Source organism: Anopheles bellator, chromosome 1 (assembly GCF_943735745.2).
Source record: "Anopheles bellator chromosome 1, idAnoBellAS_SP24_06.2, whole genome shotgun sequence".
NCBI lineage: Eukaryota > Metazoa > Arthropoda > Insecta > Diptera > Culicidae > Anopheles > Anopheles bellator.
In genome coordinates this window covers 58,093,240-58,119,694 of record NC_071285.1, presented here as the reverse complement: position 1 = coordinate 58,119,694, position 26,455 = coordinate 58,093,240, and the positions used below count along the sequence as shown (strand labels likewise).

At 48.5% G+C, this 26,455-nt stretch overlaps 10 protein-coding genes across 11 annotated transcripts; 4 read left to right on the top strand and 6 right to left on the bottom strand.

Annotated features, from left to right (window-relative positions):
- Window positions 1-582: 582 nt before the first annotated feature.
- On the top strand, window positions 583-1,181 carry LOC131211032 (MIP18 family protein galla-2). The gene is made up of 2 exons (XM_058204373.1): window positions 583-740; window positions 817-1,181. The coding sequence occupies exons 1-2, from the start codon at window positions 623-625 to the stop codon at window positions 1,167-1,169; spliced, it is 471 nt and encodes a 156-aa protein (XP_058060356.1). The 5' UTR covers window positions 583-622; the 3' UTR covers window positions 1,170-1,181.
- Window positions 1,182-1,190: 9 nt separating this feature from the next.
- Window positions 1,191-2,716, bottom strand: LOC131211021 (mitochondrial inner membrane protein OXA1L). The gene is made up of 3 exons (XM_058204362.1): window positions 2,586-2,716; window positions 1,470-2,514; window positions 1,191-1,411 (listed from the first exon to the last, which is right to left on the bottom strand). The coding sequence occupies exons 1-3, from the start codon at window positions 2,649-2,651 to the stop codon at window positions 1,248-1,250; spliced, it is 1,275 nt and encodes a 424-aa protein (XP_058060345.1). The 5' UTR covers window positions 2,652-2,716; the 3' UTR covers window positions 1,191-1,247.
- A 503-nt stretch (window positions 2,717-3,219) lies between these two features.
- LOC131215989 (uncharacterized) lies at window positions 3,220-3,609 on the bottom strand. The gene has a single exon (XM_058210385.1). It carries the CDS (start codon window positions 3,607-3,609, stop codon window positions 3,220-3,222), a length of 390 nt encoding a protein of 129 aa, XP_058066368.1.
- A 2,662-nt stretch (window positions 3,610-6,271) lies between these two features.
- LOC131212021 (UPF0605 protein CG18335-like) lies at window positions 6,272-8,980 on the top strand. The gene is made up of 6 exons (XM_058205740.1): window positions 6,272-6,386; window positions 7,190-7,328; window positions 7,414-7,698; window positions 7,764-7,938; window positions 8,542-8,782; window positions 8,847-8,980. The coding sequence occupies exons 1-6, from the start codon at window positions 6,331-6,333 to the stop codon at window positions 8,905-8,907; spliced, it is 957 nt and encodes a 318-aa protein (XP_058061723.1). The 5' UTR covers window positions 6,272-6,330; the 3' UTR covers window positions 8,908-8,980.
- LOC131212012 (NADPH:adrenodoxin oxidoreductase, mitochondrial) lies at window positions 8,936-10,883 on the bottom strand. The gene is made up of 6 exons (XM_058205729.1): window positions 10,595-10,883; window positions 10,384-10,540; window positions 10,091-10,306; window positions 9,868-10,039; window positions 9,471-9,806; window positions 8,936-9,408 (listed from the first exon to the last, which is right to left on the bottom strand). Exons 1-6 carry the CDS (start codon window positions 10,807-10,809, stop codon window positions 9,044-9,046), a joined length of 1,461 nt encoding a protein of 486 aa, XP_058061712.1. The 5' UTR covers window positions 10,810-10,883; the 3' UTR covers window positions 8,936-9,043.
- A 221-nt stretch (window positions 10,884-11,104) lies between these two features.
- On the top strand, window positions 11,105-12,730 carry LOC131205905 (probable aminoacyl tRNA synthase complex-interacting multifunctional protein 2). The gene is made up of 4 exons (XM_058198215.1): window positions 11,105-11,429; window positions 11,566-11,742; window positions 11,831-12,065; window positions 12,145-12,730. The coding sequence occupies exons 1-4, from the start codon at window positions 11,247-11,249 to the stop codon at window positions 12,525-12,527; spliced, it is 978 nt and encodes a 325-aa protein (XP_058054198.1). The 5' UTR covers window positions 11,105-11,246; the 3' UTR covers window positions 12,528-12,730.
- LOC131205893 (protein singed wings 2) lies at window positions 12,654-17,577 on the bottom strand. 2 transcript variants are annotated; one of them, XM_058198194.1, is made up of 4 exons: window positions 17,269-17,577; window positions 13,936-14,450; window positions 13,379-13,866; window positions 12,654-13,306 (listed from the first exon to the last, which is right to left on the bottom strand). In XM_058198194.1, exons 1-4 carry the CDS (start codon window positions 17,382-17,384, stop codon window positions 12,917-12,919), a joined length of 1,509 nt encoding a protein of 502 aa, XP_058054177.1. In that variant the 5' UTR covers window positions 17,385-17,577; the 3' UTR covers window positions 12,654-12,916. The 2 variants fall into 2 exon arrangements, with proteins under 2 accessions (XP_058054177.1, XP_058054185.1); XM_058198202.1 differs by lacking the exon at window positions 17,269-17,577 and adding an exon at window positions 16,538-16,642.
- A 1,881-nt stretch (window positions 17,578-19,458) lies between these two features.
- LOC131215988 (cap-specific mRNA (nucleoside-2'-O-)-methyltransferase 2) lies at window positions 19,459-21,744 on the bottom strand. The gene is made up of 2 exons (XM_058210384.1): window positions 21,055-21,744; window positions 19,459-20,985 (listed from the first exon to the last, which is right to left on the bottom strand). Exons 1-2 carry the CDS (start codon window positions 21,742-21,744, stop codon window positions 19,459-19,461), a joined length of 2,217 nt encoding a protein of 738 aa, XP_058066367.1.
- A 526-nt stretch (window positions 21,745-22,270) lies between these two features.
- Window positions 22,271-24,006, top strand: LOC131213283 (UPF0489 protein C5orf22 homolog). Its single transcript, XM_058207302.1, has one exon. It carries the CDS (start codon window positions 22,567-22,569, stop codon window positions 23,977-23,979), a length of 1,413 nt encoding a protein of 470 aa, XP_058063285.1. The 5' UTR covers window positions 22,271-22,566; the 3' UTR covers window positions 23,980-24,006.
- A 60-nt stretch (window positions 24,007-24,066) lies between these two features.
- LOC131216435 (protein Gemin2) lies at window positions 24,067-25,215 on the bottom strand. Its single transcript, XM_058210926.1, has 2 exons — window positions 24,833-25,215; window positions 24,067-24,774 (listed from the first exon to the last, which is right to left on the bottom strand). The coding sequence occupies exons 1-2, from the start codon at window positions 25,037-25,039 to the stop codon at window positions 24,133-24,135; spliced, it is 849 nt and encodes a 282-aa protein (XP_058066909.1). The 5' UTR covers window positions 25,040-25,215; the 3' UTR covers window positions 24,067-24,132.
- Between the last annotated feature and the right edge of the window lie 1,240 nt (window positions 25,216-26,455).

Here is a 26,455-nt window from a genome sequence, read left to right as displayed (position 1 = left end):
AGCGAGTGAACTACTATGGCGCCCCGGCGTACGATAATTATTTGACACGAGTAGATAATCGAAACTACTGGAATGATGCTTCCGTGAAAGAGTATTGGAATAACTACTACAAACGATACTATAACTACAGGCCAGACCTATGGAACGGTCGTAATAACTACGTAAACTACATCAAAAGGTAAACTGGGAATATGGTGTAGTCTGAAATTGACATCAACTATAGCGGACATTATTTCTACAGGCGACAGGATACGGTACCAGAGACCACAATCGAGACAACAACTGTTGCTGCGATTGCAGTGCCGCATACAATAAGTGGCGCAAGGAAAAAGAAACTGTTCGTTCCTAACGTATGGGGGTAGTGTGTAAATCATTGTCGAATAGGTTGTTTAAATATTATTTATTTTTTTACTTGTAAAGGAAGTGGTTCTAATAAACAGGTTTTTATAAAAACCCTTTGTTGGACGTTGAATTTTTTCTACAATCGTTTGAAATTGCGCGGAGTAAAATAAGGATCCGGTCTGACAGCCACTGACAGCAACTGACAGCGACTGACAGCGATACGCAAAAGGTTTGTTTTGATTCGCACTTTACTTTGATCTGAAATAAAATCCGGAACAAAATGACGGAGCTCGAGAACATTAATCCAAACGTTTACAAAAAGTGCGAGGATCGCAAGGTGACCAAGGATGACGAGAACGAGGACGTGCTGGATCCTTTCGACGAGCGTGAAATTTTCGGTAAAACAGCAAACAAGGGCTCGTTTATAAGCGCAACCATCAGCCACCCTGTTTTGTCTTTCTGCGTTTCTTCCAGACTTAATCCGGAACATCAATGATCCGGAACATCCACTAACCCTAGAAGAGCTGCACGTCCTGGAGCAGAGCTTAATTACGGTGGACAATGAGAAAAACACGATTAAAATCTTATTCACACCAACGATTCCCCACTGCAGCATGGCGACACTGATCGGATTGTCGATTCGCGTGAAGCTGCTGCGAGCACTGCCACCGCGGTTTAAGGTATCGGTGGAGATAAATCCCGGTACGCACGCCTCGGAGCAAGCCGTAAATAAGCAGCTATCAGACAAAGAGCGTGTGGCAGCGGCCTTGGAGAATACCCACCTCATGGAGGTCATTAATCAGTGTATTTCGTCTCCGTTGAAATAAAGCAGCAGTGATCGATTGATTATTGAATCGTTTTATTGCGCCTGGCAACCAGCATCGTACTACCGCAACGGTGGTTGATTACCGCTTTTTCGCATTCACCGTGCCGGCCGGTGCCGCTCGCGACGCCGTAGGATCGTATTTGTATGTTTTCACCAGAGGCCCTTTGCCGGCTTTCTGGAAACGGATTTCGTCAATGCGTGCGCGCTCCTCCAACTCTCGACTGATTTTCATGTTCGTCCAAGCTGCAAAAACGGCATAGGGTAAGTAATGATCCACAGTTCATTTGCTTGCATCACTTACAGTCTTTTACGCCCTCGGTGAATCCTTTCTTTTTCATCGGAAGCGTTTCTGGTCGATGAGTCACGATTCGATCGATTTTGAAATAATCGCGCACTCGCGGTATTCGCAAGAAGCCGACTTGCACCAGGGAAAAGAAGTTACTACACGCCCAGTAGCACAGGATAGCGCCCGGGAAGTTGATCGTGAACGGGAAGATGAACAAGGGCAAGGCACGAAGAATGTACTTGGCGACCTGCATGTTTGCAGCCGACATCCGCGCACTGTCCGTGCCTAGTTCGATCGTGAGGAACAGCGTTAGGCTGGTGATGATCGGTAGGGCGTAGAACTGGTCGCAAACGGTGAGATCGGTAAACCAGAACAGTCCGCCTTCGCGCATCGAATCAACGGGTGTGTTGGCCATCTCTCGGAGGCCCATGAAAAAGGAAATAAAGATGGGTGCTTGCGCTAGCGGTACCAGCATATTTTTCAGCGGATTCAGATTTTTCTCCTTCATAAACAGCACCAACTCTTGGCCGTACCGGGCCGCATCGATAGCATTTCCCGCTTGCCGCGCTTCGGTCATTTTCATCTGTAACACCTGCATCTGTGGCATATGGTTGTTCATTTTGGCTGCATTTTTCTGGGACGCGATGACGAGTGGGAATAGCAAAGTGCGCACGACGACCGTGCCGATCGCGATGCATCCCCACCACGGTAGGTCGAGGCCGATGTGTAGGTATTCCATACAGTTCTGTACTATTCCCACGGGAGTCCAGCCGCCGAGGCCGATTGAGGCGAATGCTGGTTCTGCACCGGCCACAATGTCCGCCACCTCGGGAGCGCCTGGTACAGGAATGGCTGGTGGTTCCGGAATATGATCCAACAGTGCCGTCTTATCGCCTTCGCCGGTGCTTAGACTCCGTATCAGTACTGCCGCTGTTAGTGGCTGAACGGAGCTGAAGCGTTGACCAAAGGGGGTGCGAGGACTGAGAAGAGAAACGGAAGGGCTATTCCCCGTTGCCACATGATAATCCCGTGATCGGTTCCTGTGGTTCGATATTCCTCCCTGAAACCAAAACAGTATTGCACACTAAAACCAATGTTGCTTTTGGTCAACAATAGCAGGCTCCGCTATACCTGTACGCAAACTATTCTCTCGCAAAGCGCATTTTTCGATATCAATCGGTAGGCCCGGGATAACATTTTCCGTTCTTTCGCTGTCTTGGCGACACCTTTTGAATGTTTTTTGCTATAGAAATGGTGCAAAATGTGTTGAATTAGTGTATCGTGAAAAAATCACGCAACAAAACAGAACAAACCGGTTGTCAAAAAGCTGTCAGTGTATGTCAGCGTTAAATGAAGCTGTCAGTGGCAAAGTCAATTTTGAACCGGTTGTGGCCGAACACAGAATTTCGCGCGCGCGCTCCAACCGGTAATAATTTTGAATCTATGCTAAATGGAAAACGTTACGTGAATTGTGATGACCGTGGAATCGTTTGCATAAGGTCATCATCCAATTCCAACCCCAGCACAGCTTGTTGGACAATTTGGATTGTTCAGATTGATTGGACGCTATTTTAAATTCATTAATGCATTAATTTATGAATACATAGTTTAGTACTTTATTACATTAACATATTGAAAGCGTCATGATTATGTAGCACATGTCGTCCGTAGTTAGTGCTACAATGCGTGCATCTACGGTAGGTATAAATAACGAGGTTCTTGGTCATGATTTTCACAGGATAACAAACACTCCGTTTTCACCTCCTCAACAGCACTGGTACGGGTATCGTTGCGCGTAATATTGCACTGTATGAGGCTTTTGGGTTGTCTGCGGCCGTTGTTGCTGTTCCCTCATTTCTTTGGCCTTCTGTCTTTTAATTTCTTGCTGCCGATAGACGAACAGTGGCCGGAAGATGATCGCTCGTTTCGCACGCGTCTGTGGTTCGTCGTTCTCGATCGTATGCTGCGCTGGGGTCGTCGTAGGACTTGGAGCAATTTTTTGTACTGGCACACTGGGAGCTGGCCCATTCGCCGATTCGACTGTCCTCACTACATGCGGAGCACTGTGAACAACCGTTGTGATGGCCACCACAACTAAGAAGGGTGCAATCTGTGGTAAAATATACACAAAAAGGCAATAAGTAATCCCGAACATCTGTCGATCGTTTAATTCGATTCCACTGGCTCACGTGACTCACAATGACTTTTCGTTGCATTTTGTATGTAGCACTATAGTTTGGTTTTAGCACTGAAAACTAATTTCTGGCACCGCAGCTAAGAACTTCCACCGTTATCGAAGCGTCAAGTAACACTATAGCTCCTAACGCAACCGCTCCACGTATTTATTCGGTTATGCCGGATCATCCTATTCACACATTTGAACCCCTGAGCCCTGCGTGCGAGAAGACTATGACTCACTAGCGCCTTCATCTGTCGCCGCGGTCGCCTGGTTGATCATGGTTGGTCGCATTGTCGTTAGCATGCCGGGGTAATACACATTTAACCGGAAATCGAAGAAATGTGTGACTAAAAGCTAACATGGGTCTGACGCGTTGGGTTACCATTCTGTCGAAATGTGGGAAACAAATCAGAGTTTGAAAATTCCGGAAGCTGCACGCTACTGCGCACTTACTCATCGGTTGATTTGAGTCTCCCACCTAAGGCGACGGCGAAGGCGACGAGTGTTTCAACTAATTCGCACCTTTTTGTTCCACACCAAATGACAATGATCCACTATGGCTGGCGGAATGTACGTCTCGGCGAGTGGCAGAACATATTAATTTGATTCTTTTTACGAACGTCAGAGGCGCTATTTTCGTTTTTTTGTCGCAATGTTCCGTTATGATTATGAAGCAATTGCCTTTTGAGCTGATTTTTAATTTGTCGCAAATATTCACGTGACACACAGCGACAAACATCGTAGGAAAAATGTCCAATAATAAGACCCTCACGAAGAGGTCAGCATTTTACGACATTGTACTGTGCTGTTTGCGAAAAGCATTATTTTATTTGCGCCAAACGACTGTCGGAAGGGTGTTTGTTTGACATTCGTTAGTTTAACTGACACGGTTGTTACATATTTTTTGCTTGGAGCTCACCCTTTGTTGTGTTGGTTCAAAGGCACGATGAATAAATAGTGGGATATTTTAAATACAAATCAAAATTGAAGAAGGGATCGAAGTTTGTCCTTGGCTCTAAAGCCTACGATATCTTTTGATTTTTTAAATTGTTTTTTCTTAACAAAAAAGACCATTTTAAAACACGCTGCCATTTTGCAACCGTTCGTTTTCGGAAATTGGATGTACAACGTCGATTGGTTCATAGTAAACGAAACATTTGTAATCCACTTAAAACAGGACTGTCGTCAATTGCCGCAAAATCAGCTGAACCTCTTCTGGCCAAGCACGAACCTTACTTGGGGTCGTCATTGTGACCGCTCGGTGTTGTGATCGAGAGGGCATTGAGACGGGTCTCGGGTCGATAAATCAACGGAACACTCTTCACTGCAAAGGCCACCTCCTTAGCCGGTGCCCTCGGCCAGAAGGTACGGCCCTGCAAAATGATTGACAATTTGCACGGTGCCTTAGCTCCTTGATCCTGTTCTGACTTTGCTCAATTATGAGAACCGCGAACCGAACAAGGTTAAAGTAGCGCACAGACGCTGATGAATGAAACGCTTTTCCGGCCTTTCGTCAGCTGATGGCTTCCGACCATCGGCTGTTCGGCGCTGTTGGCACGCCATCCCGCTACAGCTATGCGGTACGCTGCTGACGATATTTGGATTTTGAAATGTGACGTTCGTGCTTTTTCTCAAGTGTATCGCAAAGCAAAAGTCACGAACTTTTACTTTCATCCTATGGTTCCGTGGAACAGGCAGTGTGCCGTAGCTGTTGGATAGATCATGCGACGGCGGATGTCTTTTTAGCATAACAGACTTCTAGCATGGATCCGAAAATATCGCACGACGACAATTGAGCCGTGAGCATATCCCTTCCATGCCTTCGTGCCTTGCCGGCGCCACGACGAAGAACATAAACAGAGCGGTTTTATTGCACCGTACGGCCGTACGGTGCGTTATTGCTTCGACGAAGGCCCCAAGTTGCCCGATCGTGGCCCTTAGGTGACCCCGAGGTGTTTTCATGCCATCGAGTGCGCTCTCCAAACAAACGGAACAGTACCGTTTCAATCACGGCAGTACTTGGCAATCGGTGAACCGGTCCATAAATTGCGACTGCATGAAATCTAGCAAGCTACGACGGCGAGGAAGACGACAATTGGGACGCAGTTGAATCCAACAGTTGTGCTTGGTTAGGATTGCCGGTTTTTGCTCAATCCACTGCCAGCAACGAAATTTCGCGGTCGTTTTTTCGGTAGCGCCCTCTCGGAGTTTGCTTTGAGCAAATTATCCTGCACCGTGTTCGTGCCGAACGTTTACCTCGTGTTCTAGTTCCGGCAACCCCACGCTGCATGGGTCGTGTGGTAACTTTACTAATTTTAAATTGCATCCGGTTCCGGGCGGAGTGTTGATTACCGGCAGTCGAAGCACTTTCGTTGCATTTCCGTTTCATTAGGAAAAGCTTCAGTCAGACGGAGAACTTCATTTGGACAGGGCGCGAACGCTGGTAAGTAAAGGGTTCCTTGTCTTACTATGCACCTCAACGACCTGTTTGAAGCTTGAAATAAGTTCACCATCTAGCAATCGTTTGTGTTTTGTGCACGGGTCTCGAGGCAAGGTATCCCGGGTAGACTAGACGCCGCTTACTAATTTGGTGTTCGCTTGGTTTGTTTGCAGCGCATCGCTTGGAGACATTATTATTTAGTTATTTTATTTAAATCAAAATCGATATTGGAACCGTCGGTGCAGTACAGCGAAACGATGTCGCTACCCAAAATAGGCCGAATCTCAACCCCACAACCCCATTATATGCCAGGGTAAGTGTTTGTAAATTAATGAATTCCAATGCCAATTTAAATGACCGTTTTATACGCAAACTCCTCGAAAGTGTGAAGTACTGTGCGCGTGTTAATGTTTTAATTAAAATGGCACCATTTTTGTGATTAACATCTTACAGTGCACTGCAAGCCGGTGACGTGTATGCCCCGGTTCTGGATAATGCAGGTTCTTTGCGGATTGCTCGAGAACATTGCATGCTGTGGTGTGTTATAGCCAGCTTTGTCCAAGTTAGCTTGAATCACGCCATGTACACCTCCTTGGCAGAGCGTAAGCCAGGTCTACCCCTTAGTCTTTATGCGGTAGTCTTGTGACACGCCAAGTGGCACTGAGATATTTACTGCCCGCGGCACCATAAAAGTTACACCGCGAGGCGCTTCTTTTGTGGCGGATGGAATTTATCGAGCCAATCGAACTGGCGTTCCGGCCGATTGCCAGCAAAATGTGCAAATGGTATCGTGCCTTTCTAGCGGTGAATACCGAGCTGGGGTATTCGAATTAATGGCATGGCGTTTCAGTAACTCATGTGCGAATTACCATTTGGCCATGAATTCTGCGGCAACACTGAACTTGCCTTGACCGTGAGAATAGAAACAACTGTGGCGATGCATCATGTGCTTTGCTGGAGCGTGAATCGATAACCTTGGCACTTTCTTCGCCCAGAAAGTGCTTAAATAATTGGATTGTCATCGTGACGTACTATCTCGCGCCCTACAATAGAGAGCAAGGGCTACCAGGCGCCTCCATTAATCAAGCACGTGTCTTTATGCTTCATTACTTCCAGGTACACCGGGTACTGTCCCCAGTATATGTATCGCATTGGTAATACCTATTCATCACTGACTCATCGTTTACTGATCGACCCTACGGTGGCCCACTCTGAAAACTTAGTTCTTTCCGATCGAACCAACGATGCTTGGACCGTAACTATCCGCCCTCTGGGCACAAGTTTAGACCATTTGGTGGAACACTCTCAATACTTTCTTCTCCGAATCTCTGGCGGAATAGGTGGAACGCATACCAACCGCCACACGGCTCGATGCCGACGATCGACGACGAGAGGATGACGATCTGCGGGACACCATCTACCACCAAACGCCGATGCCCGGCTACGAGGGGTACATACCGAGGACGAAGGACAAGTTTGGCAAACGGTACGCCGTAACGACGACGGAAGGGTTATCGGAGTTCGAGCGAGACTGTCAGCGTACCCGGGCACAGTTGAAGCGGTTGCGGCATAGGGTTGCACAACCGATTTCAACTATTTCGAAGGCCAGTCTGGGTGAGAGAATGGTAAGTCAAGGCCTTGGATCGAAATGTAGACCCTTTGAATACGCCTTGCCTTAATTATTCTACAGTTTTGCCTGAACGATTATGAAATTCCCCTTCGAATGGTCCGGCCCGATGCCCTGAGTGTGGTGAAGGAGGTGCCAATGGAGAATCTGCCTCCGTTGCCCGGGCTGCCATACTTTTCTCGAGACACTCCACCGCTGATGTTGCCGATCGGTCATCCAGAAAAATGGACCAAACTAGGTAATGTCAATTGATTGAGAGGTTGAACGAGGGATAAGGAGCCAAAATTTAAGTAACGCACATTGTGGTCGTAGTTCAACGAGGAATGTAGGACAATTTTGCATAAGTTTTCTGTAGTCAAAGATCGCGGGTGCCGTTTAATAAATGTTGACGATCTTTTCAATTCCGATCATTGCTATAAAGTTGATAGAAAAAATGGAAAAGAAGTGAGATTGTTTATTTTAGCATGATTCGCCAAGCGATGCATGGCTAATGGACGGATGCCCACCGTTGCAACCGTCGAATGGTGGGTTGTTTTCGCTTTCACCCGATACGCAGTCGATCATTGGCATTGGCCTAGTTTCCTTACTTCCGTAGTTCTGTGGGACGAAACGATTGCCCATCGGGTCCATTCGGCTGAATGCCGATGTTTGATCGATAGAAGTGACAGTTTCAGCTTTATCGGTGGGTCCAGTCCTACAAAATGCATTTCGTTCCTCATTCTGCGGTCAGACGCGCTATCGCACTTCTACAGCATGTCTTACGCTACAAGTTTGTGTTAAAGGGCGAAGCAGCGGGACTGTGTCGATCTTAATGACCGTTCGTTTTGTATTCCCCTCACAGGATACACTGGACATAAACCATTTCTGTGGCCACGCTTTGGTGAAGCAAACGTGTCGCTCACGTCGAAAGCACTGTGTGATTTTACCAATAGCTACCAGCACCGGAGAAGTACCGAGTGGGAACCGATAGCAATCGCTGGCGCTGGTACATCACAACCGTCGGCCAGAGTTAACGAAATTTACCACAAAACGATTGGTCTCGTGCCCAACTATCAAGGACATGTGCCAGGGGCTACGTTTAGGTAAGCATAGTTTAGGTGGCGGAAAGTGAAGTGGATCCTTTCACTAATATGTAATCTTATGCAGGTTCGGGAAAACCTTCGGTAACGATAGTAAGGACGCGAAAAAATATCTCAAGCGATGCTAATGCTGCCGGATCCAAACCAAATGCTCATGATCTATGAGGTGATAGTATATTTTCTAACGAAAAATGTAACAACACGGCTTATGACAAAAGCGGTTACTAAAAACTGGGGTTGGAATGTACGACCCCCCTCTCTCACCTAGTCGGTGGCATTTGATGCAATCTCCAACATTGTTTTAATGCACGTAAGTTTTTCCCGTGGCTTGCCCTTGGCTGCACCGCGGCGTTCTTCTTCGCTTCCGATCGCTTTCCATCCTTTCCAGCTGACGTACGATTTTCCGGTCAACTCCAAACCCGGTCGGGAACCGTTCATCCGTACGGAGTTGTTATGGAAATCGCGACACAAAAGATCCGCCACTCCGAACGAGTTGTTCATCGTGGTGAGAATCACTCCCGTTGGTCCCGTTGCGAGCCACCCGGAAGCGTACAGACCGGGTTCGTACTTGTCCTCGATGTCGTCGATCGTTTGGTCACTGCCGGTGAGGGTCCGTTTCAAAACGCGACCTAAAAGTGGAGATGAAATTAAGCTGATGCGCTTTAGTGGATCTCTGGTTCATTGGAATTACCGCTCGCGTTATTAACACGCCCTTTCTGCTCATCGAAATTGATATGGTTGTCCACACTAATCGCCCGGTAACCTATGCTGCGACAAACGAGTTCCGTAGGGATGGTTTCACGTTGATCTGTGGCAAACGCTCTACCATCAGCGACTTTGTTTACCGCATACTCTACGGCTTCTACTTTGCCCTGGCCAATAATACTTAACGGTGAACGGTAAAAGATTGGCAAAAAATGTTTGCCCGATTGTTCTGCGTCCGTTGTTTGCTCCGAGAGGCTTTTCACCATGAGTTCCGTGATACGCTTTCTCGGTCGAGGTAGATTTGGTATACTTTCTTCGACGTCTGTGGTGGAAAGAGTGGCCTTTAATTTGGAAAATCGATTCACTGAAAAGGGTGTCCTTACGATGAAAATCATCCGGCCGCCAGGTTGTTCTACAATTCCCTAGTTTGAGCATTTCTCGTAGCTCCTTAATCGTAAACGCTGCCTCCAGAGGCCCTCTACGACCAACGAGATGAACCGTTTTGATGTTACTTTTCGACAAAGCTTCGAGGGCGTACTCGGTTATGTCTGTTTTCTGAAAAGTGATCAGTTAAAACACGATGGACAGCCCATCGACCAATACTACCTTCAGATCATCCGCACTTGATAGTACGATGCGAGCAACATCGACGGCAACATTTCCCTGACCCAGCAGTGTCAGCGTACTCCCGCTCAAATCCGGGTTCAACTTCTCGAATCCTGGCAATCCGTTGTACCAAGCGACGAACTCTCGAGCCGACAGTACGTTTGATAGTGTTTCGTTCGGAATCGCCAGTGTGTTATCCTTTTCAGCCCCGTAGGTCTATTTTGTAACAGTTTAAACATTCATGCAGACAATTTCATGGCACAAGCACGTGGCTTTCGAAGGTATTATCTCACCAGAACGACAGCATGATATCGTTCGCGCAGCTCCGCTAGTGTGAAATCTTTCCCCAGGCTTAAGTTTCCGAGAAACCGAACACGGGAATTTTCCGCCGTTTTTGTGAACGTGTTGATGACATTTTTAACCTCCGGGTGGTCTGGAGCTACGCCGAACCTAGAAGAGAAACATGTAAGTCACACGTTATGTTGCCAATCGTGAATTAGTTACCTCACTAGACCGAATGGAACCGGCAGTTTCTCTACGATGTCTATATGTGAATTGTCCAGATGCTTCAGGATGTACTGTGCGGCGTAGAATCCGGCCGGACCTGCTCCGACGATGCAGATCCGTCGCTGGATGCTGGAAGATGAGCTGGCAGATCCGTAACCGTAGCTTTGTGCTAGTTTCGGCAACCTCACAAAAGGAGCTATTTTACGAAACATTATCACCTACAAACGTTGGCACTGTCACTAGTGAGGGCATACATAAATTGTCACAAATATATTTCTCCAACACGAGAAATGATCTACAGCGGACTGTGTTATCTCACTTTACACTCGGTCTGATAAATTCCGCAGCCGATCGTGAAATTGTGACGATTGCGGAGAAAGCTTTTGTTTACGTTTGTTTATTTGCGAAATTGTGACAGTCTCCCTTCGGGCACAACAAGTTTGCAGATGTCAACAAGTGTCAAGCTGACAGTTCAATGGTTTTTTGCATCCGAACACATCCCGAAAAACGTGAACATTGGAAAAAGTGAAAATTTCACAGAGTTTCGTGGCCACGGATCGTTCGTTCGAGTGTAATGGTAATTGCTTAGGCTCCTGCCAGTGTCTGATTCGGTTTCGCTGTGACTCGTTTGCGAAGTGTCCAAACAAAAATGTATCACCTTAAGCCGGTGCAGAACCGGAATGATGTTTGCGATGTTCCAACTTGCATGTACTCTTTGAAGCCGGTTTGCACGTTTTCCTTTGATCGTGGCACGGTCGGCGATGGGAAACACAAACAATCGCCCGCCAGCGTCGATCCGCTGTCAGCAGAAATCGATAATTTACTCAAAAAGGTTTTGTACACTACCATTCCTTATCGTAGAGGGTTGTTTAGCCTCCCGTTTGAATTACTCCTTCTCGTACACTATCTTCTGCTTCGCGGGGTCCGTGGGGACTGACTTAATCATACTATCTCTATCGAAATTGCAGGTAGAAAACGACGAACTGAGCATGTTAGCAGACAGGCAGCAACGTGTGCTTGTGCAGCTCGCCGATTTGAAGAAGGAACTTTTGTCGATGCGCACAGAACTGAAGTTGAACAACAACACCTCATCGCCATCGTCGGCAACCACATCGTCGGCCAAACTAACGGCCGAGCCCATTAATGTAAGTATGAGGCAATGTTACCCCATCAGACGGTAAGCTACCGCTGTATGTTGCTGTTTCTAAACCGTACTTTTTCTGATTCCGGCAGCTCATCTACTTGCAAGATTTCGTGGTAAACGCAAGCCCCGAGTACATACCGCACAGTCTGCTGGCTCTGAAGAACTTGTGGAAAGATCGGCTGAACTTGCAGGTGGAATGTTTTACACATTCGACGGTTCCGAAGCTGAGCGATGAAGCGGTCAGCTTCCAGCAGGCCATAACAAACAACAGCACCACTGTCGCTAACCTTCCCAACATCAAAGTGACCCTGATTTGGAAAAATGGTTCGTCTAAAAATAGCCGAAGGTGCCAGGGGAAATTGTTACTACAATTCTTTCTCTTATGGTTCTTTTCTTGCTTCAGTTGGAACGTACACGGAAATGATCACGTCTCCGACCGCCTACGTCCCAATCTGTGGCGAAGTGAACATCCTGCGGTACCTTTCGCGCTGCGGTCCGAATGAATTCAACTACGAGCTACAGGAGAACGTGGTTGAAGTAGATTCCATTCTGGATGCGTGCTATCTGATGATCAACAAGCAGGACATGAAACAGCGCCAACAGATCCTCCGGACGCTTGGTGCGAAGCTGGGCAAAACGGTCGGCTTCGGTGGCGGCGAGGTGGTGTCGTTATGCGACATCGCCTTTACCAGCGCCATCAAGCAGGTCAAGCACACGCTTACTAAGGACATCAATCCCAACATGGCCAAGTGCATTGCGCGTGTGACAACCGTAGTAGGCATTTAGGTGGCCTCTCTCCCGTGTGCTGCAATGGACGTCCCGTCAACTGCGTGAGTGTTGCTCCTCATCTTACTTTCTACCCGATTTACTAACGCCGAAGATGGACTGATCAAAGCAGGCGAACTGTTGAACGGTGCTTGGTTTTTGAGAACGTGCTCGTTCGCAAAAATCAAACAATAAACAAACGTTTTATTGAAGAAAATATCCTAAATTAAGCAACAAATTGTAGTTTAGATTGTAATGTGGTTCATTTATCAGCTAAAGTTTCGTTTGTCTTCGTTGGTTTCGAGTTCGATTCTACCGTAACTATCACATTTCAAACTGAGATGATGTCCGTATACAGGACTAGGGGTGGTTTAAGTACGTTGATTCCGCCCTGAACTAGGCCGAGTGGATTAGGGCATTTTCATAATTAACCACGGTAATTTACCGTACTTCCGGTAGCGATAGTAATCGTACGCCAGCTTGGTGAAGATCAGTACGATCAGTGAGGCGAAGACGATACTGAGGGAGTTGTAGAATGCGGCCGTGTTGTGCTCAGACTCCCGGCAGATGTCATTCGGTGTGAGGGTCAACACTGGAAGGTACTGCTTGCTGCCGTCCTCATCATGGATGAAATAGCACGTAATGTTGCGGGTGTCAGCGACCAGCGATTCGTGTTTGCGCAGAAACCGCTGAAAGCGTATCGCAAAGCGACACCCGCAGCGCCACGGGTTGTTCGAGAGATACAACTTTCCCACACTCGGATTCCGTTCTATCGCGTGCTCGACAGTGTAAACGCGTATCTGAGAAGGGAACAAACAGGGTCTTAAATTGATTCCGTCCGATCATATCACACAAAGTCAGGCACAACATACCCGGTTGAGTTTGTTTCCCCGCAGGCTGAGGATCCGGAAATGGTCCAACCAAACCGTATCCTCCAGAATGTCGATCGAAGTAATCCGGTTGTGGTCCAGGTAGATGTCCTGCACACTCTGGTAGTGCTCGTTGGTCGTCAGACTGTCTACCGAATCGAGCTTGTTGCCGGAAATGTGCAAAACGGTCGTATTCCCCGGCAGATACTGCGGCAGTTGGTAGAATCCACGATCGCTACAGTTCACCATGATCATCGGGTGAAAGGACATCCCGTTGTCACTTAGCCGCAGGAAGGACACATGGCAGCTACAGTTCCATATCTCCTCATGCATGCAACTTTCCTGTACGACACGCTTATACTCCATGGCCGTCAGCACCGGCCGTCCGGTGTACTTCCAATCCTTGCACACCCAGCTGGGACCGTCGACGTATTGCTCGGAACGCTCCCGCAGTAGCCAGATCATGTCGTTGGTGCAGTTCCACAGATTGCCTTGTAGTGAGAAATAATAATGTAGAAAAACAAATTCTTTGGTGCTCCTTATCCATCAGAAGGGGCTACCTTGAAGATAAATTTCAACGTGACCGCTACGGAAGCGATATTGTTCGATCTGCTCCAGCTCGTTGCCCCGCAGGTTGAGGACCTGTAATTGCTCCAGGTCGTAGAATGCGTCCGCATCCGTTTGATTCAGGCGCGTTCCGGTTATGTTGACCATCCGGAGATACGCGAGCGGGGGAAAGTTGTGCGCCAATCGTTGTAACGAGCGGCCGGTCAATGCGAACCGTTCCAACCGGGGCAGCTTGGTCAGCACAGATGGGTCGAAGGTACGCACGGCCCAATCGCACAGTATCAGCTGACGTGTTTGGTTCGCCTTCCCTATCGCCTCTATCCGCTTCATATCGATACCACGGAAGCAAACCGTGCTGTCCGGTGGGGCGAATTGGCAGACGGGACGGTGGACGCCGATACTATTAGGGAGCGGGGGTCGCGTCGAGCACTCTTCGATGGCCACGTTTTCGACAACGAGATTCTGTAGACTGAGCGGTAGCTGGGCCGTTACAATGGGCACGTTTGTGCTGCGAGAAGCCAAAGCGTTGGAAGGTTCTGTTTTATTTCGTTCATTAAAAAGAATAAACAAGTGGTACAATCGAACGGTCGCTGTTGGTAGCGCCGCTCAATCAATCGGGCCGCTCTGGGGACGCTTCAATTTGTGTTGATGAGTGATGACTTCAGCAGGGGGCGAAACGAAGACGTAGCGAAAGCAATAAAAACGGCCGTAGCTGCATGAAAGATGTCCGCAGCCACCCTTGGGCGTTCAAAAACGGTCCAGCCCTCAGAACGGGCGATTCTTTGAAACTCCTCAACTGTGTTCCGGTGACCTTTTTGTCGCCCTCGCCGAGGGATAAAATTGGTAGGTCGCTTGAAAAACACGTCCCACGTGCGTCGGGCCTTTTTGTTGGTTTTGTTTTGGTTTGTTTGCCGTCGTTTGATTTTTTTCCCATTTTTCTGTCTCCAATATTACAGCACAACAAAATCTTCGCTGTAATGCTTCACTGCCCAAAACGTTCCCCGAAGCTTAATGCCGTCGGCCTGGGAGTTCCCCATCCGTCCGGTTTTAGGTTTGTGATGCTACGCAAAATTCTTTGCTCGTCTTGGGATATAGCGATATGCAAAACCCACACCACGCCTATCTTTAAACGGACAATTTTTGACAACGGACAATCGAATAACAGGTGTTTTAAACGATATTCCAGCATCGCACACCAGACGGTTTCGAGTGGCCCTGACTCAGTGGCCAGTGTTTGCCTCTTTTGCCCTCTCGATAGGAGTAACCCTTTTTAATTTTCGTTGGTATTACAAAAAAGGTTCGTCTCGTTCAAATAGCGTACGAGAGCTACAATTTCGTTGGTCATTGCCACAGTCAGAACGTCCATTCATAGGTATTTATAGAGATTTTTTACCAATCATGCATTGATGTGCTCAATGTCATGGTCGCACCCGCCCACCTGGGTGTGGTTAACAATTTACACAAAAAATCCTCCATCCGTTGGGCCCTTTTTTTGCGATGTACTAACTCGACATCTCGTGCAGACTTACGGTTTTCAAATCTGAGCCTCATATTTTATACGGTTTCAGTTTCCGTAGTGGAAATATTTGAAACCGCATTGAAAAACTGCAGGTTCGAAGCGGATTACGGTAGTTCTAGGAAGCGCTGTATTGATTTTAATCGATCACAGATTCCACAGGTTTCCCCGAAAGCCTTAAAGCACCCACGAGGAAAGGGTTCGAAACATGCTGGTGGCGCTGACGGAACCGGAAAAATGACGTGGGTTGTGATGTGTGCCGGTTATTCAGACGGGCACCGCTTTTGAATGGAAGTAAAATGGATGTTTTTATAATGTAGCATTTTACCGAGATTCGAAGTGTATCTGTGGATGCAAGCATTGCAGGCGATGGCATGAAGTGGTACCGATCTGACGAAGGAGAATGAAGAACTCGAGAATGTTTAATATGAATGAACGTTTCTCCGTGCAAACTGACCGCACGTAAGCTCAACAGTCAACAGGAAGCTATGGGAAGTGTGTGTCGCTATCTGAATTATTGAGGCGTAAACCCAGCCATTGGCATTAGGAGCAGTCCATGTTACCCTGAATTCCAAGATCTGACATAGCTCATCACGAGAATCTAGAATACGTGCGACATGATAGAGTTAAACATGGAGCAAACTTTGTTGGCAAAGTTAAGCTGTAAGAGAGATTAGTTGGAACATTCCGCTCGGAGTCGTCTTGCGTGCGGGGCACATGTCGAGAGCAGAATCGACCGCACTCGAGTTTGCAAAGGTTCTGAAAATCCTTTCAGATTCATCGCAGATACGGCCGATGATAATTGCCTTTTAAAACCGTTCTTTTCCTCCACTTTCGAAGAGGGTTAACTGAACTCATTAAAAGTAAATTAAATATCTGTAAACGATGAAATGAACTGCCGGCGGAACGACGGTCTGTTTCATTGTTGTTTTTCGTCTTAATTTCATCTGGAAAATGTTTACATCGATAACACAGAGATAACACACGTCGCGTGTGGATAGATCACGTTACAGAGGTTTGAAAACATTCGCTTAAGACCGGCGGCTATACTCAGCCGTTGCCATGGTGAAAAATCATACCTGGTGAAGTAATGTTCTTCCATCAAAGATACCGTCAGCTATCTGGAGAGTGTTTTTCGACCTCTTGGCAGGCTCTTTCTTTCGACCAGCCACTACTCTTTTTTCACGCACGATAAAACCGCATGATCCGTTGCCAACCAAAGCTGACAACACTTTGCAGGTGGCCCAAAGTCTATTGTCGTCAACTCTGTTTGTGTGTCTTTCCAGTTTCCGCCATCGTTCCGACGGAACAAGGGATTATGTACCGAGCAACCCATTCGCTGCCGGTGGCCGGAACAAACCGTCAGTTATTAGCGCCTCCAAAAATATCTCGTCCTCTAACAGCAACGATAAACAGTGGAAAGAAGAGTACCGACTGGAGCATATTTTGTCGTTCCCTTAAGCGGTATGTGGTGTAGTGTGTGCATTGTGTATTCACACCGAAATCACGTACACAAAGGTCGTGGATTGCCGTGGGCTTCGCTGATCACTTCAGCGAATCCAGGGAAACAATACAGAGGACACGTACAAATCACACATTAACTATGGGAACAGCGGACATATGGGTTGAGATTATTACCAACCACGTGCAGCAAGGACCTTCACCCACATTAAGTCGGAATTTGGATACCAAACACGGAAACCTTAAATGAACCGGTTTCCATGGGTGGCTGTGCGAGCAGAGCATATGGACGAAGAAGAACAGTAGGCTATGCAGGGAGTGCGTTTGTTTGGATTTAAAATTCACTCACAAAACAACCACAAGCGCGTTGATAACGACGACGCTGATGATGCTGGTAATCCGTCGAGGAACATTGCCCCGGTGATGCGTGGCTAAAGGCGAGGTCGTTTGGCCCGAGAGCTTCATGTCTTATGTCTTTGATGTGGCGAGAGCCAAACTGTTGTCTCAAGAGTTCTATTGTTCTTACTCACTTTCCACAAATTTCACGCACTTTTGGACGATCGTTTGCGCGTGATAGAGAAGCGGTGAACGCTTTCGGAACACAGCGCGCTTTTAAAGCACATCCCGAGAACTGGGGCCGTGGCACACGCGCCCATCAAACTATTAAATCCCTCCACACGGGAGAGGCACGCGTCCGTACGGGTTGCGTTTCGCACGGCGACTGATAAAACTGCACGCGTGATAAAACATCGTGTGGACGTGTCGGCATCTGCCATTCGGAGGTTCGCGCGAAAGGTTCTTCGTGTGTCTCCATAATCGGGGCAACCGTGTACGGGATTACAGATTCGTCTTCGTAGGCTCTCGCTATCAATCTTGCTCTCTGGTCTCTCGGGCGCGATTTGTTGACCAACCGAGTTTTTGTCGAGTTTGTCGCGCCCACAGACATCTCCTGACGATCGATCCCGGTCTGAACGTCTGTCGGGCGGCTTGCGAAAGAATGTCTGGTAGTTTTATTTATTTTGATTTCCGCAGAACTCGAATTCGAAACACACTTTCAGGCTCGCAGAGTAATGTAAGTATAGCGGGCTGGCGAAAAAGGGATTTCCCTCTTCTGGGGCCATCGGCAAGGGTGTATTCTACTGAGTGCAATATGGAAGCAAGCGAAGCGAATGGAGGCGCATTGTCCCCGACGGTGCACTTGGTACAGCGTTTGTTCAAATTAACCGAACCGAAACTATTGTGGAAGAACTGTGTTCGAAAGTGTCCGGCAATTGTCGGTACTCACCACGTGACACGGTGGCGCAGCCTTCGTAGGTTATCGAGCGTTGTCCGTTGTAACCGCATCCCGGGACGTGCTAATTGTTTAGTACACGTTCTAAACCCGCTTGGGGTTGGCAAATAGACCAACAAAATTAGTATGTAAATCGTTCGATAAAGGCATGTCGGTGAAGGTGTTGTCGGTGATCGAGGCCAATTGTTGCAACTGATACTTTTTTATTCTTAATTTGCGTCATTTCTCCAACAGAACGAATGTTGTAAAGTCGCATTTTTGATTGATATATTGACTTGTTCACTCCGCACGTGCGTCACCAAAGGTGGACCAGAATGTTTTGATCGCTACAATTCACCGAACAGAAAAAAAACGATTCTTCAATCAGTTCTATCATATCTTATCTAATCTACGCAGTTAATAGCTCCCGGAGCTCAGGGACACGATAACGTTCTTTTTCAGGTTTACAAAAACGAGCAGAAACATCGTGCAACTCGGCAGGCTCCGCGTCGATAGCCACGTCCCTGGCACTGCTTCAGGCAGGTTGGACTGGCACAGGTAAGCGTTTGAACCATTCCGGCACGTGACTGCGCCAAGAGCAATGCTGGCGGGACGACGGCAAGTGAATCTGGTACAAGTTTCAGTGATGATTAGCTTCAAAACTAAACCTCGCATTGCCCCACTTCCGATTGCTTACCCATCGGATTAGCGGCACTGAACGAGAGTAGTCCCACAAGCATCAGCGAAGCGCTAAGTAAGGTGGCGATTGCGGACAAAAAGCGCATGGTCACTGATTTGTTGAAAATGTCCGAAAATAACCGTGTGTCGTAGACTTCCGCAGACAATTATCACTTCGACGAGACTGAGTACGTTTGGGTGGAAACAAAAATGATTTATATTTGGGCATAACGATTTCTGCGGCCGTTTCTGCTGGTGATGCTTGAGTACAACATTGTAAGTGATAAGATCAAACGATAGGGCGAGGGAACCGCGTCGTGTAAGGAATCGGCGCCTGCCAATCACACCGTGGAAGTGGAAGCGGCGGCACCAGGCGCGGCCTCCTTCCGCATGGGATGTGTATATTTATGTTTCATGGCCAAAAACGGAAAGACCAGGAACAGTCCTGCAGCATAGTTTGCAGCCTTGGATCAATCGGAGTACCCGATCAGTGAGGCGTCTGGGATGTGGGAAACAAAACAAAACAAATGGTCGGTTGATAAAATTGTTTATCGATAACTGAATTGTTTATTGATAACTTTGCACCTCAAATCATCTTCTAATATCACAATCATCGTCTGGTAGTTCCCATCCTGTCTCCAATTCCTTTCTTTTTTTGTAGGCTCTCTCCATCTCGTCCAGCAGCTGAGAGCAGTACAGCAAACACAGGGAGTTGTTGTAATTGAACACTGCGTACTGCAAATCTTCATCAAGCAATGAAGAAATTGGCACCACGCCAATGATCGATTTGTCTCGCTGCGCCGTGTAGAGCGATGACGCAGATCGCGGCTCTGCTACTTTGGAGGGCAAAAGGTTTACTTTTTCATATATTCTTGAAAGGTTCGATAAACCGTCCGGTCGCAGTCGGCGGAGCGCAAGACGTGTAGCGGATTGCTGTTCGATCGTCTCGAACACAGCCAACTTCAGCAGATACAGCATCCCGACACTGTACTGCGTCAGGAAGAGCCAGTTTTCCAACACCACTTGCAGATCGAGCGCTGGACATGTCGATCGTGTCTGTACAAGCTCCTTAGTTTTGAGCAAGATCTGGTAAAAGAGTTGTTTTTCGAACTGATCGGCGTTCGTTTGGTTTGGAAATGCAAGTACGTTGATGGTGATTGTATCGGCACTGTCCAGAATGGGACTGTAGTAGTTGTTGGGCTTAATCTTGAGATACAGATCGGTGGTAGCGTTCAGCAGCCGCAGGCAGTTAATGAGAGTGAATGTTGAATTTTCCACCCTCTGCACCGGTTTACCGACAGTAATGGCTACTTCCTTCCACCACGGTCGGCTATTGGTTGATTCAGAGGACCCACCAAACTGGGCTTCCGGCCTGATCACTCGACGAGTGAGTGTGAGATGATCGAGCCGACCCCGTAGTGAGAGGATTTTTCCCGAAACGTCCAACGTTGACGCTCGCACACGCTGATTGTGTGTACCGTGGCATTCCGCCTGGTGGACGAGTATACCAAAGTAGCCACCACGTTTGTTAACAATCCGTTCGTTGGCGAGTATCTTTGTGATGCGATAGCGCTTGAAAAACATTTCCTTGGTCTTTTGCTTAAATGCTGTCAGTCTTTCGTTCTCGCGGGGATCGTTGGTGGAGCCGTAGAAGCGAATATTGTTTTCAATCACGTCCGTCTGCCAGCGAACGAAGCAGGCCGAACACTTGGTGAGCTGTTCAACAAACGATTCCGGCAAGTCGCCAATGTCAAACAGTCCCATACGGAGATCGACAGGGTTGTCGCTTTGCAAGTAGTCGTTGATCCTGCCAAGATATAGCTCGATACCGGCCGGTTTGCGGTAGTGCTTGGCGATTACATACACTTCCGAGTTACCCGCTTTCGAGGCGCACGGTTTAAAAACGTGCAATTCCTTGAAGCAGTGGTATAGCAGGAAGAGTAAATTAATGCTCGAGTGTTCGAAGAGAGTGAACATTTTCAGCACAAAGTGTCCCCCTGTCCCGAGCATGGCGAGTGCAACCACGGTTTCGGCGAGGTGTAGCCTCGCAACACGTTCCTCTTGCTCCGCGGGCACGTCCAGACAATCGATCGAACCATCTGCCGTCACGAGGTGTACCTATGGAAAAGAGTGTGTCCCATATCAAGCACGAAACGCGCATAATGGATCTGGAAAATGGAAACCTACCGTTGGCCATTTACGACTGCGCTCGATGATGGCTTTGCGATTTTCACGCACCATTATGTTGCCGGTGCTATCGACGCCGAAGCACCAAGAGTCGAGCGTGTGGCGAATGAAACGATCATCGGGGATCATATGACCGGGAGAGTTGCCCTCGTAGTACGGGTTGAGTGTGCTGGCGAACCATTCCCATCGTGTCCCCCGCGGACAGTTGAGCCGGATATAGTGATTTAGGGCGGTCACGAACGCTCCCGGAGCTTCGCACAAGTGCACACTGTAAAGGTGGTCGCCCGATTTGCTGGCCACCAGCTCGTAGGCCACCAAACACTCGTACAGTTTGGCGAACGCTTGCGTTACAAACTCGGCCCTTACGTACGACTTTAGTTCGTACAATATCGGAGCCGATGAGCACCGTCGGCGTGTATGCTCGTGCCAGCTTTCGATTGCGAAATCGTTCAGGCGGTTCTTGATGTCGTTCAGTTGGATCTTTTGCAACTGCAGATGGTTCGAACAGGCCGGCGGAGTTTGAAACACACTGTCCAGTGGCGGAAGCACCGATTCTTCTGGCATAGGCTGAAAGTGGAACTTTTTCTCAAACTGTACGCCCACATCGTCCAGTGCGTCTTCTAATCGGCGCCGTTCGCAGTGCTCATCCACAGACCCTGTCGCAAGAGACCGGGCATTAATCTGGTGCATTGTGCCACGGAATAGAACGACGAGCGTGTTTTGGGTTGGTTATCGGTCACACCAAGCCGTTGAAGCTACGGATATTCTTGTAACACACTGAAACCACATTGTAACACAACATCTAACGAAACAATTCGTAGCTTTTGCTGTGGAATTGGGAGGAATATGTTCCGGCCTTCGGCGATGTCAATGAACTGTCAATATTTACGTTCGTTTTTTGCATCCGGCTCGCCCTGAATTCGCCACTCAAACCAGCTCGGGACAGAAGTATTTCGTGTTGTACCTGGAGTTTCCTTTCAGTTTGCAGAGAAAAGAGAAAATGGTGATCTGATTAGGAAATAGAAAAGGAGTTGTCACGTTTTCCTCGTGAATTTAATTCGTTTTTGCAGTTGCAACGTTTCGTTCGACAACGCGTGAAGTGCGTAACCGTACAGTATAAACCGCTCAATCCCGGAACGCGGTTGGGATTGTATTTTGAGAAGAAGGGGTGTCGTAACGAGCCGTCATCGCGTGAAGCAAGCTTTTTGACTGCCACTGTCTAGGCCTGCTCTGCCACTCGGGACTCGGACCGTGTATCGGGATTTTCAGCCTTCTCCCGCCGATCGTTTCCATCGGCTTTCCACCGTGTCCGGCAGGGTTTCCGCGGACTCGGTGACACGGCGATCGCTGCGCTTCGGCTGCTCCATGCTGCAATTCCGGTGGCGGTGAGCATTGATTGGCAGCCCACAGTGTGTCTGCCCTCCACCCGTTTTGGTCGGTGGCTGTAATTGGTGTGATTGACCGAAGTGGCCACTTCCCGGCACTAGCTGTGTGCGTGTGTACAGTGCAGGCATGGAATCATCAACCGAGGGCGATGCAGCAGCCGAACGGCGGAAATCTAACGAGCAGTCGGAAGAGACTCAGGAGCAGCAGCAGCAACAACAACAAAAACAACATCAAAAGTCCAGTGACACGGAAGAAGCACCGCAACTAGTTGCCACCAAGTCGGTGGATGAATCAAGCGAACGGACCGAGCAGCAGGGTAAAAGCACGGCCGAAGAAACGAAAGATCATCCGCCTGAACCTGACAACCTGAGCCAAGCGTCGTCTTCTACTTCCAAAGCGGTCGTTGCTGCTCCACCGACGAGCAGAACGTTCGAAAAGGTGCCGATCTTCGTAGTAGAAGATCACCAGGAAGTGCTAACGTTCCTTTTCCGTTGCCTCGGCTCGAAACATCTGCCACTGCACGGCAATCGGATTTTGCATTTTGACTCACACCCGGACTTGTGTATCCCGAAGCACATGCCGGCGTGTTACGTTTTTAACAAGGACGACCTGTTGGATAGCATCAGCATCGAGAACTGGCTCATGCCGACCGTCTTCGCGGGCCACGTACAGCGTATCGTCTGGATAAAGCCACCGTGGTCCGAGCAGATACCGAAGGGCAAATACGCGTTCCACGTCGGCGAATTCGAAGGCTCGATACGGACGGACGCCACGCTGGAGTACTTTGTGTCGGAGGGCTGCTACCAGCCGGAGGAGAAGCTTGAGAACAAAAAGCGCCTCGAGCTGGAGGTGTGTGCGGTCGATGAGTATGCGGTGGCGGAGGATGCCGATCTGGCCGAGGGCTACATTCTGGACATCGATCTGGATTACTTTAGCACTCACAATCCGTTCCTGAAGATCTACGATCGGGTGCAGCTGTACGAGAAGCTGAAAGAAATCTTCGTCTCACCCGAGCTGGCAGACGACGCGGAAAATGATCTAAAAAAGATGCAACGTTTGGCTCGCGATCGCGAAGAGAAGCTCGAGTTTCTCGAGTCCATCTTCCTGTACCTGGAAGAGGTGGGCAATTTGAAGCATTTCCTCGTCGACTACCAGCAAGAGATTAGTGCCGAGTACGCGGGCCTGTTGGAGAAAGTGACGAAAGTGGTGCGGATGCTGAAGCACGAGTACAAGGAGGAAGAGATCGACTGGTCGATGATTTACGATGCGGGCTGCACGTGCGACGTGACGGATCTGCCGCATCACGAGTCGAGCCGGGAGGAGATTGTGCGTATGGTACAATCGCTTGAGGGCTTCCTGCGCAAGCTTCCCAGTGCACCGGTCGTGATTACGATATCGCGCTCGAGCGAGGACGACTACACACCGGCCGAGCAGGTGGAAATGATACAGGAGATGGTTTTGAACGCACTTACAAAGTGCCTACGAGTAGAGCTAGACGACCCGATACTGTACTATAAGGATCAGGAACTTAATTTGTAAGACAATAAAACCTAACAACAGGCCCTTCCCAAGCGAACGTGTCCCGCGGTGTTGATGCATCTTCTCAGTTCTATTCTCTAACATGTTTTTATGTATAAAGTAGCGTTTATAAAGGAAAAATCACGTTTCCGCACCATTTCCCGATGGGACCGCTCAGACAACGTTGTCGGCCAGATCGGATTGATTAAAGTTCTTCGAAATAATGCTAATCAGCAGATTGAGCGGCAGTACTTTCGTTTCGTCCTCCTGGCGTAGCTCGTTGCGCACCGTAATGCAGGTTTTCGCAATATCGCGCAGTACGCTGTGTATGTACGGTTCGAGGGGCTTTATCAAACAGGACAGAATGGCGTAGATCCATTGAGTGATCCAATCTTTTCGGGGGCCCCGTTGTGCTTGTTTCGTGGCCGTGGTCGTCACCGAGCTGGTGGCATCACCGACCAGGTCTTGGTCAGACGACGGTTCGTCCTGTTGCGAAGTGACCGATCGATTGCCTTCCGCCGCCAGTTCGGACTCTTGCAGCCACTCGTGCAGATACTCGAGCAGAATCTCCAGGTTGCGTTGCGGTATGCTGAGCAGAATGCGAACGTACGGCAGATTGTTGGCGCAGTATTCGTGCAGTTGCTTCCGGTCTTCGAAGTTGAGAAAAACGTGCGTGCGCTGTAGGTTCTCATCGTACTGCGGGCTGACGCGGTACGCCGTGATTGTATCGCGCAGTTCCGAAAACTTTTTGTTCTGCATCGATTCCCACTCCTTGGTCGGCATCAATGCTTGGTGTGCCGAATTTTTCACCGGATCCTACAAAACAACGCATGGTGAGCGATCAATATGCAGCACTTTGCTAGGCACCACTTACCAGCGGCAGTGCGGCCATCCCGGAGAGCGTTTTCTCTACGCCGCAAGATTGTGGTTTAGCTGCCACCATCACCATCGGGCACTGGCCGCGTTCGTACATCACCTTTTGCAGATACTGTTCCCCCGTTTCCGGTGTCTGATCCGGATCAAAGTTTTCGTCGGGTGGGTCGACCGCCAGGGCCGGTTTCTGGATCATATCAACCTCCATCCTGCTCACTAAGCGCGTATGCTTTTCGCGGACGAAATGCTTCCCCGCGTTCGTTATCGGAAGGTAGTTTTGTAATTCTTCAGTACTCTAGAGCTGGCACACATACGCCATCGTTAAACGAAGCACAAAACGCGAATTTCCGCACGTTCCCAAAAACAAAACAAAATCCGGCTCGGCGTTCGCCAAACGAAACTGATTTGATTTGTTTTATGTGCCGAGCTCCAGAGCTTGCTTGTCAACATGATGCTGGTGTTTATATCTCGGGGTTCAGAGATTACCAAGCATCTAGTATCGGGTTGGAATCTCAAGAAGACAGTTGGCAGTAACTAAACGTTGTGTTTATCGTGATCGCGTTCGCTTGTAGTTCGTTTTTTCGTTTCGGGACAATCTAATGTGTTCTTGTGATGTGCTGCAATGTGGCGACGTTGCACTGGAATACTCGGTCTCGGGGTCGTGCAAACGGTGATCGTGAATGTGCTCATAATACGGCAGTTTTCTTTGCAACCCCGTGGTCAATGGTTGCTTAGTGCGTGCTACCTCGTTGTTGCCATCTTTTGTTTGGCTCGCAGCAAGTGCGCCCGGTGCGTTACTGTCCTGATTGTTCCCCAGTTCCTAAGCAAACGGGGACGCGCCGCCCTGATCGGTTACATCTTCCTGCTGACCGTAAGTGGACCTACCGCAAACACGATGCGGAATGTGGAAGTGCTGGGGGAAACGTTGAGTTGCACTCAGCAGCAACTTAAAGCAGCGATCCGGGAAACGGTCCAAGCGCTGAAGGTACCCTTCCGGGCGATGAAACAGATTATCGATAGTACGCTGAAGACGGTCGAACGATCGTTCATGAAGGTCCAACAGACGCTGATGGAGATACTAAAACTGGTGAAAAGAATCCGTACGTGCCTGAGATGTTCCTTACCATGATTGAACATCCTATTCTGTTTTGCGTTTGCAGTACACTCAATCAAGAGGGCCTACGATTGGCTACGAGATGTGGTAGCGATCTGCAATGACCAGCTGGGAAGCCCTTCCGAACGGTGCCTCAATTCTCTTGATAAAACGATCGACGGCTGTAAGGAAGAAATGGGAAGCATGGACTTTTTGTGTGAAGTAACGCAAGTGGCCAAATCGATCTGTTACGGTGCCACCATGGTGGACTATTTCTGTGAGCTGATCGATTTCGTGAGCGATAGTGTCGTCGAAGAAATAGAGCAAGGTAAACCAACCCGACCATGAAGCTTCTGCCATTACAGTCGGTTTATCGGTTTAGGCATTCAGCAGCTCATGCAATACATGGAAGATCTGTTTCGGGTCAAGGTAGAGTACGATCATGCGTACGACTTCTCGACGAACGCATCAAAATCGTTTGCGGAAATAAGCGCCGATATTAGGGCCGAGATTGCTCAGCGTACGTTGCCG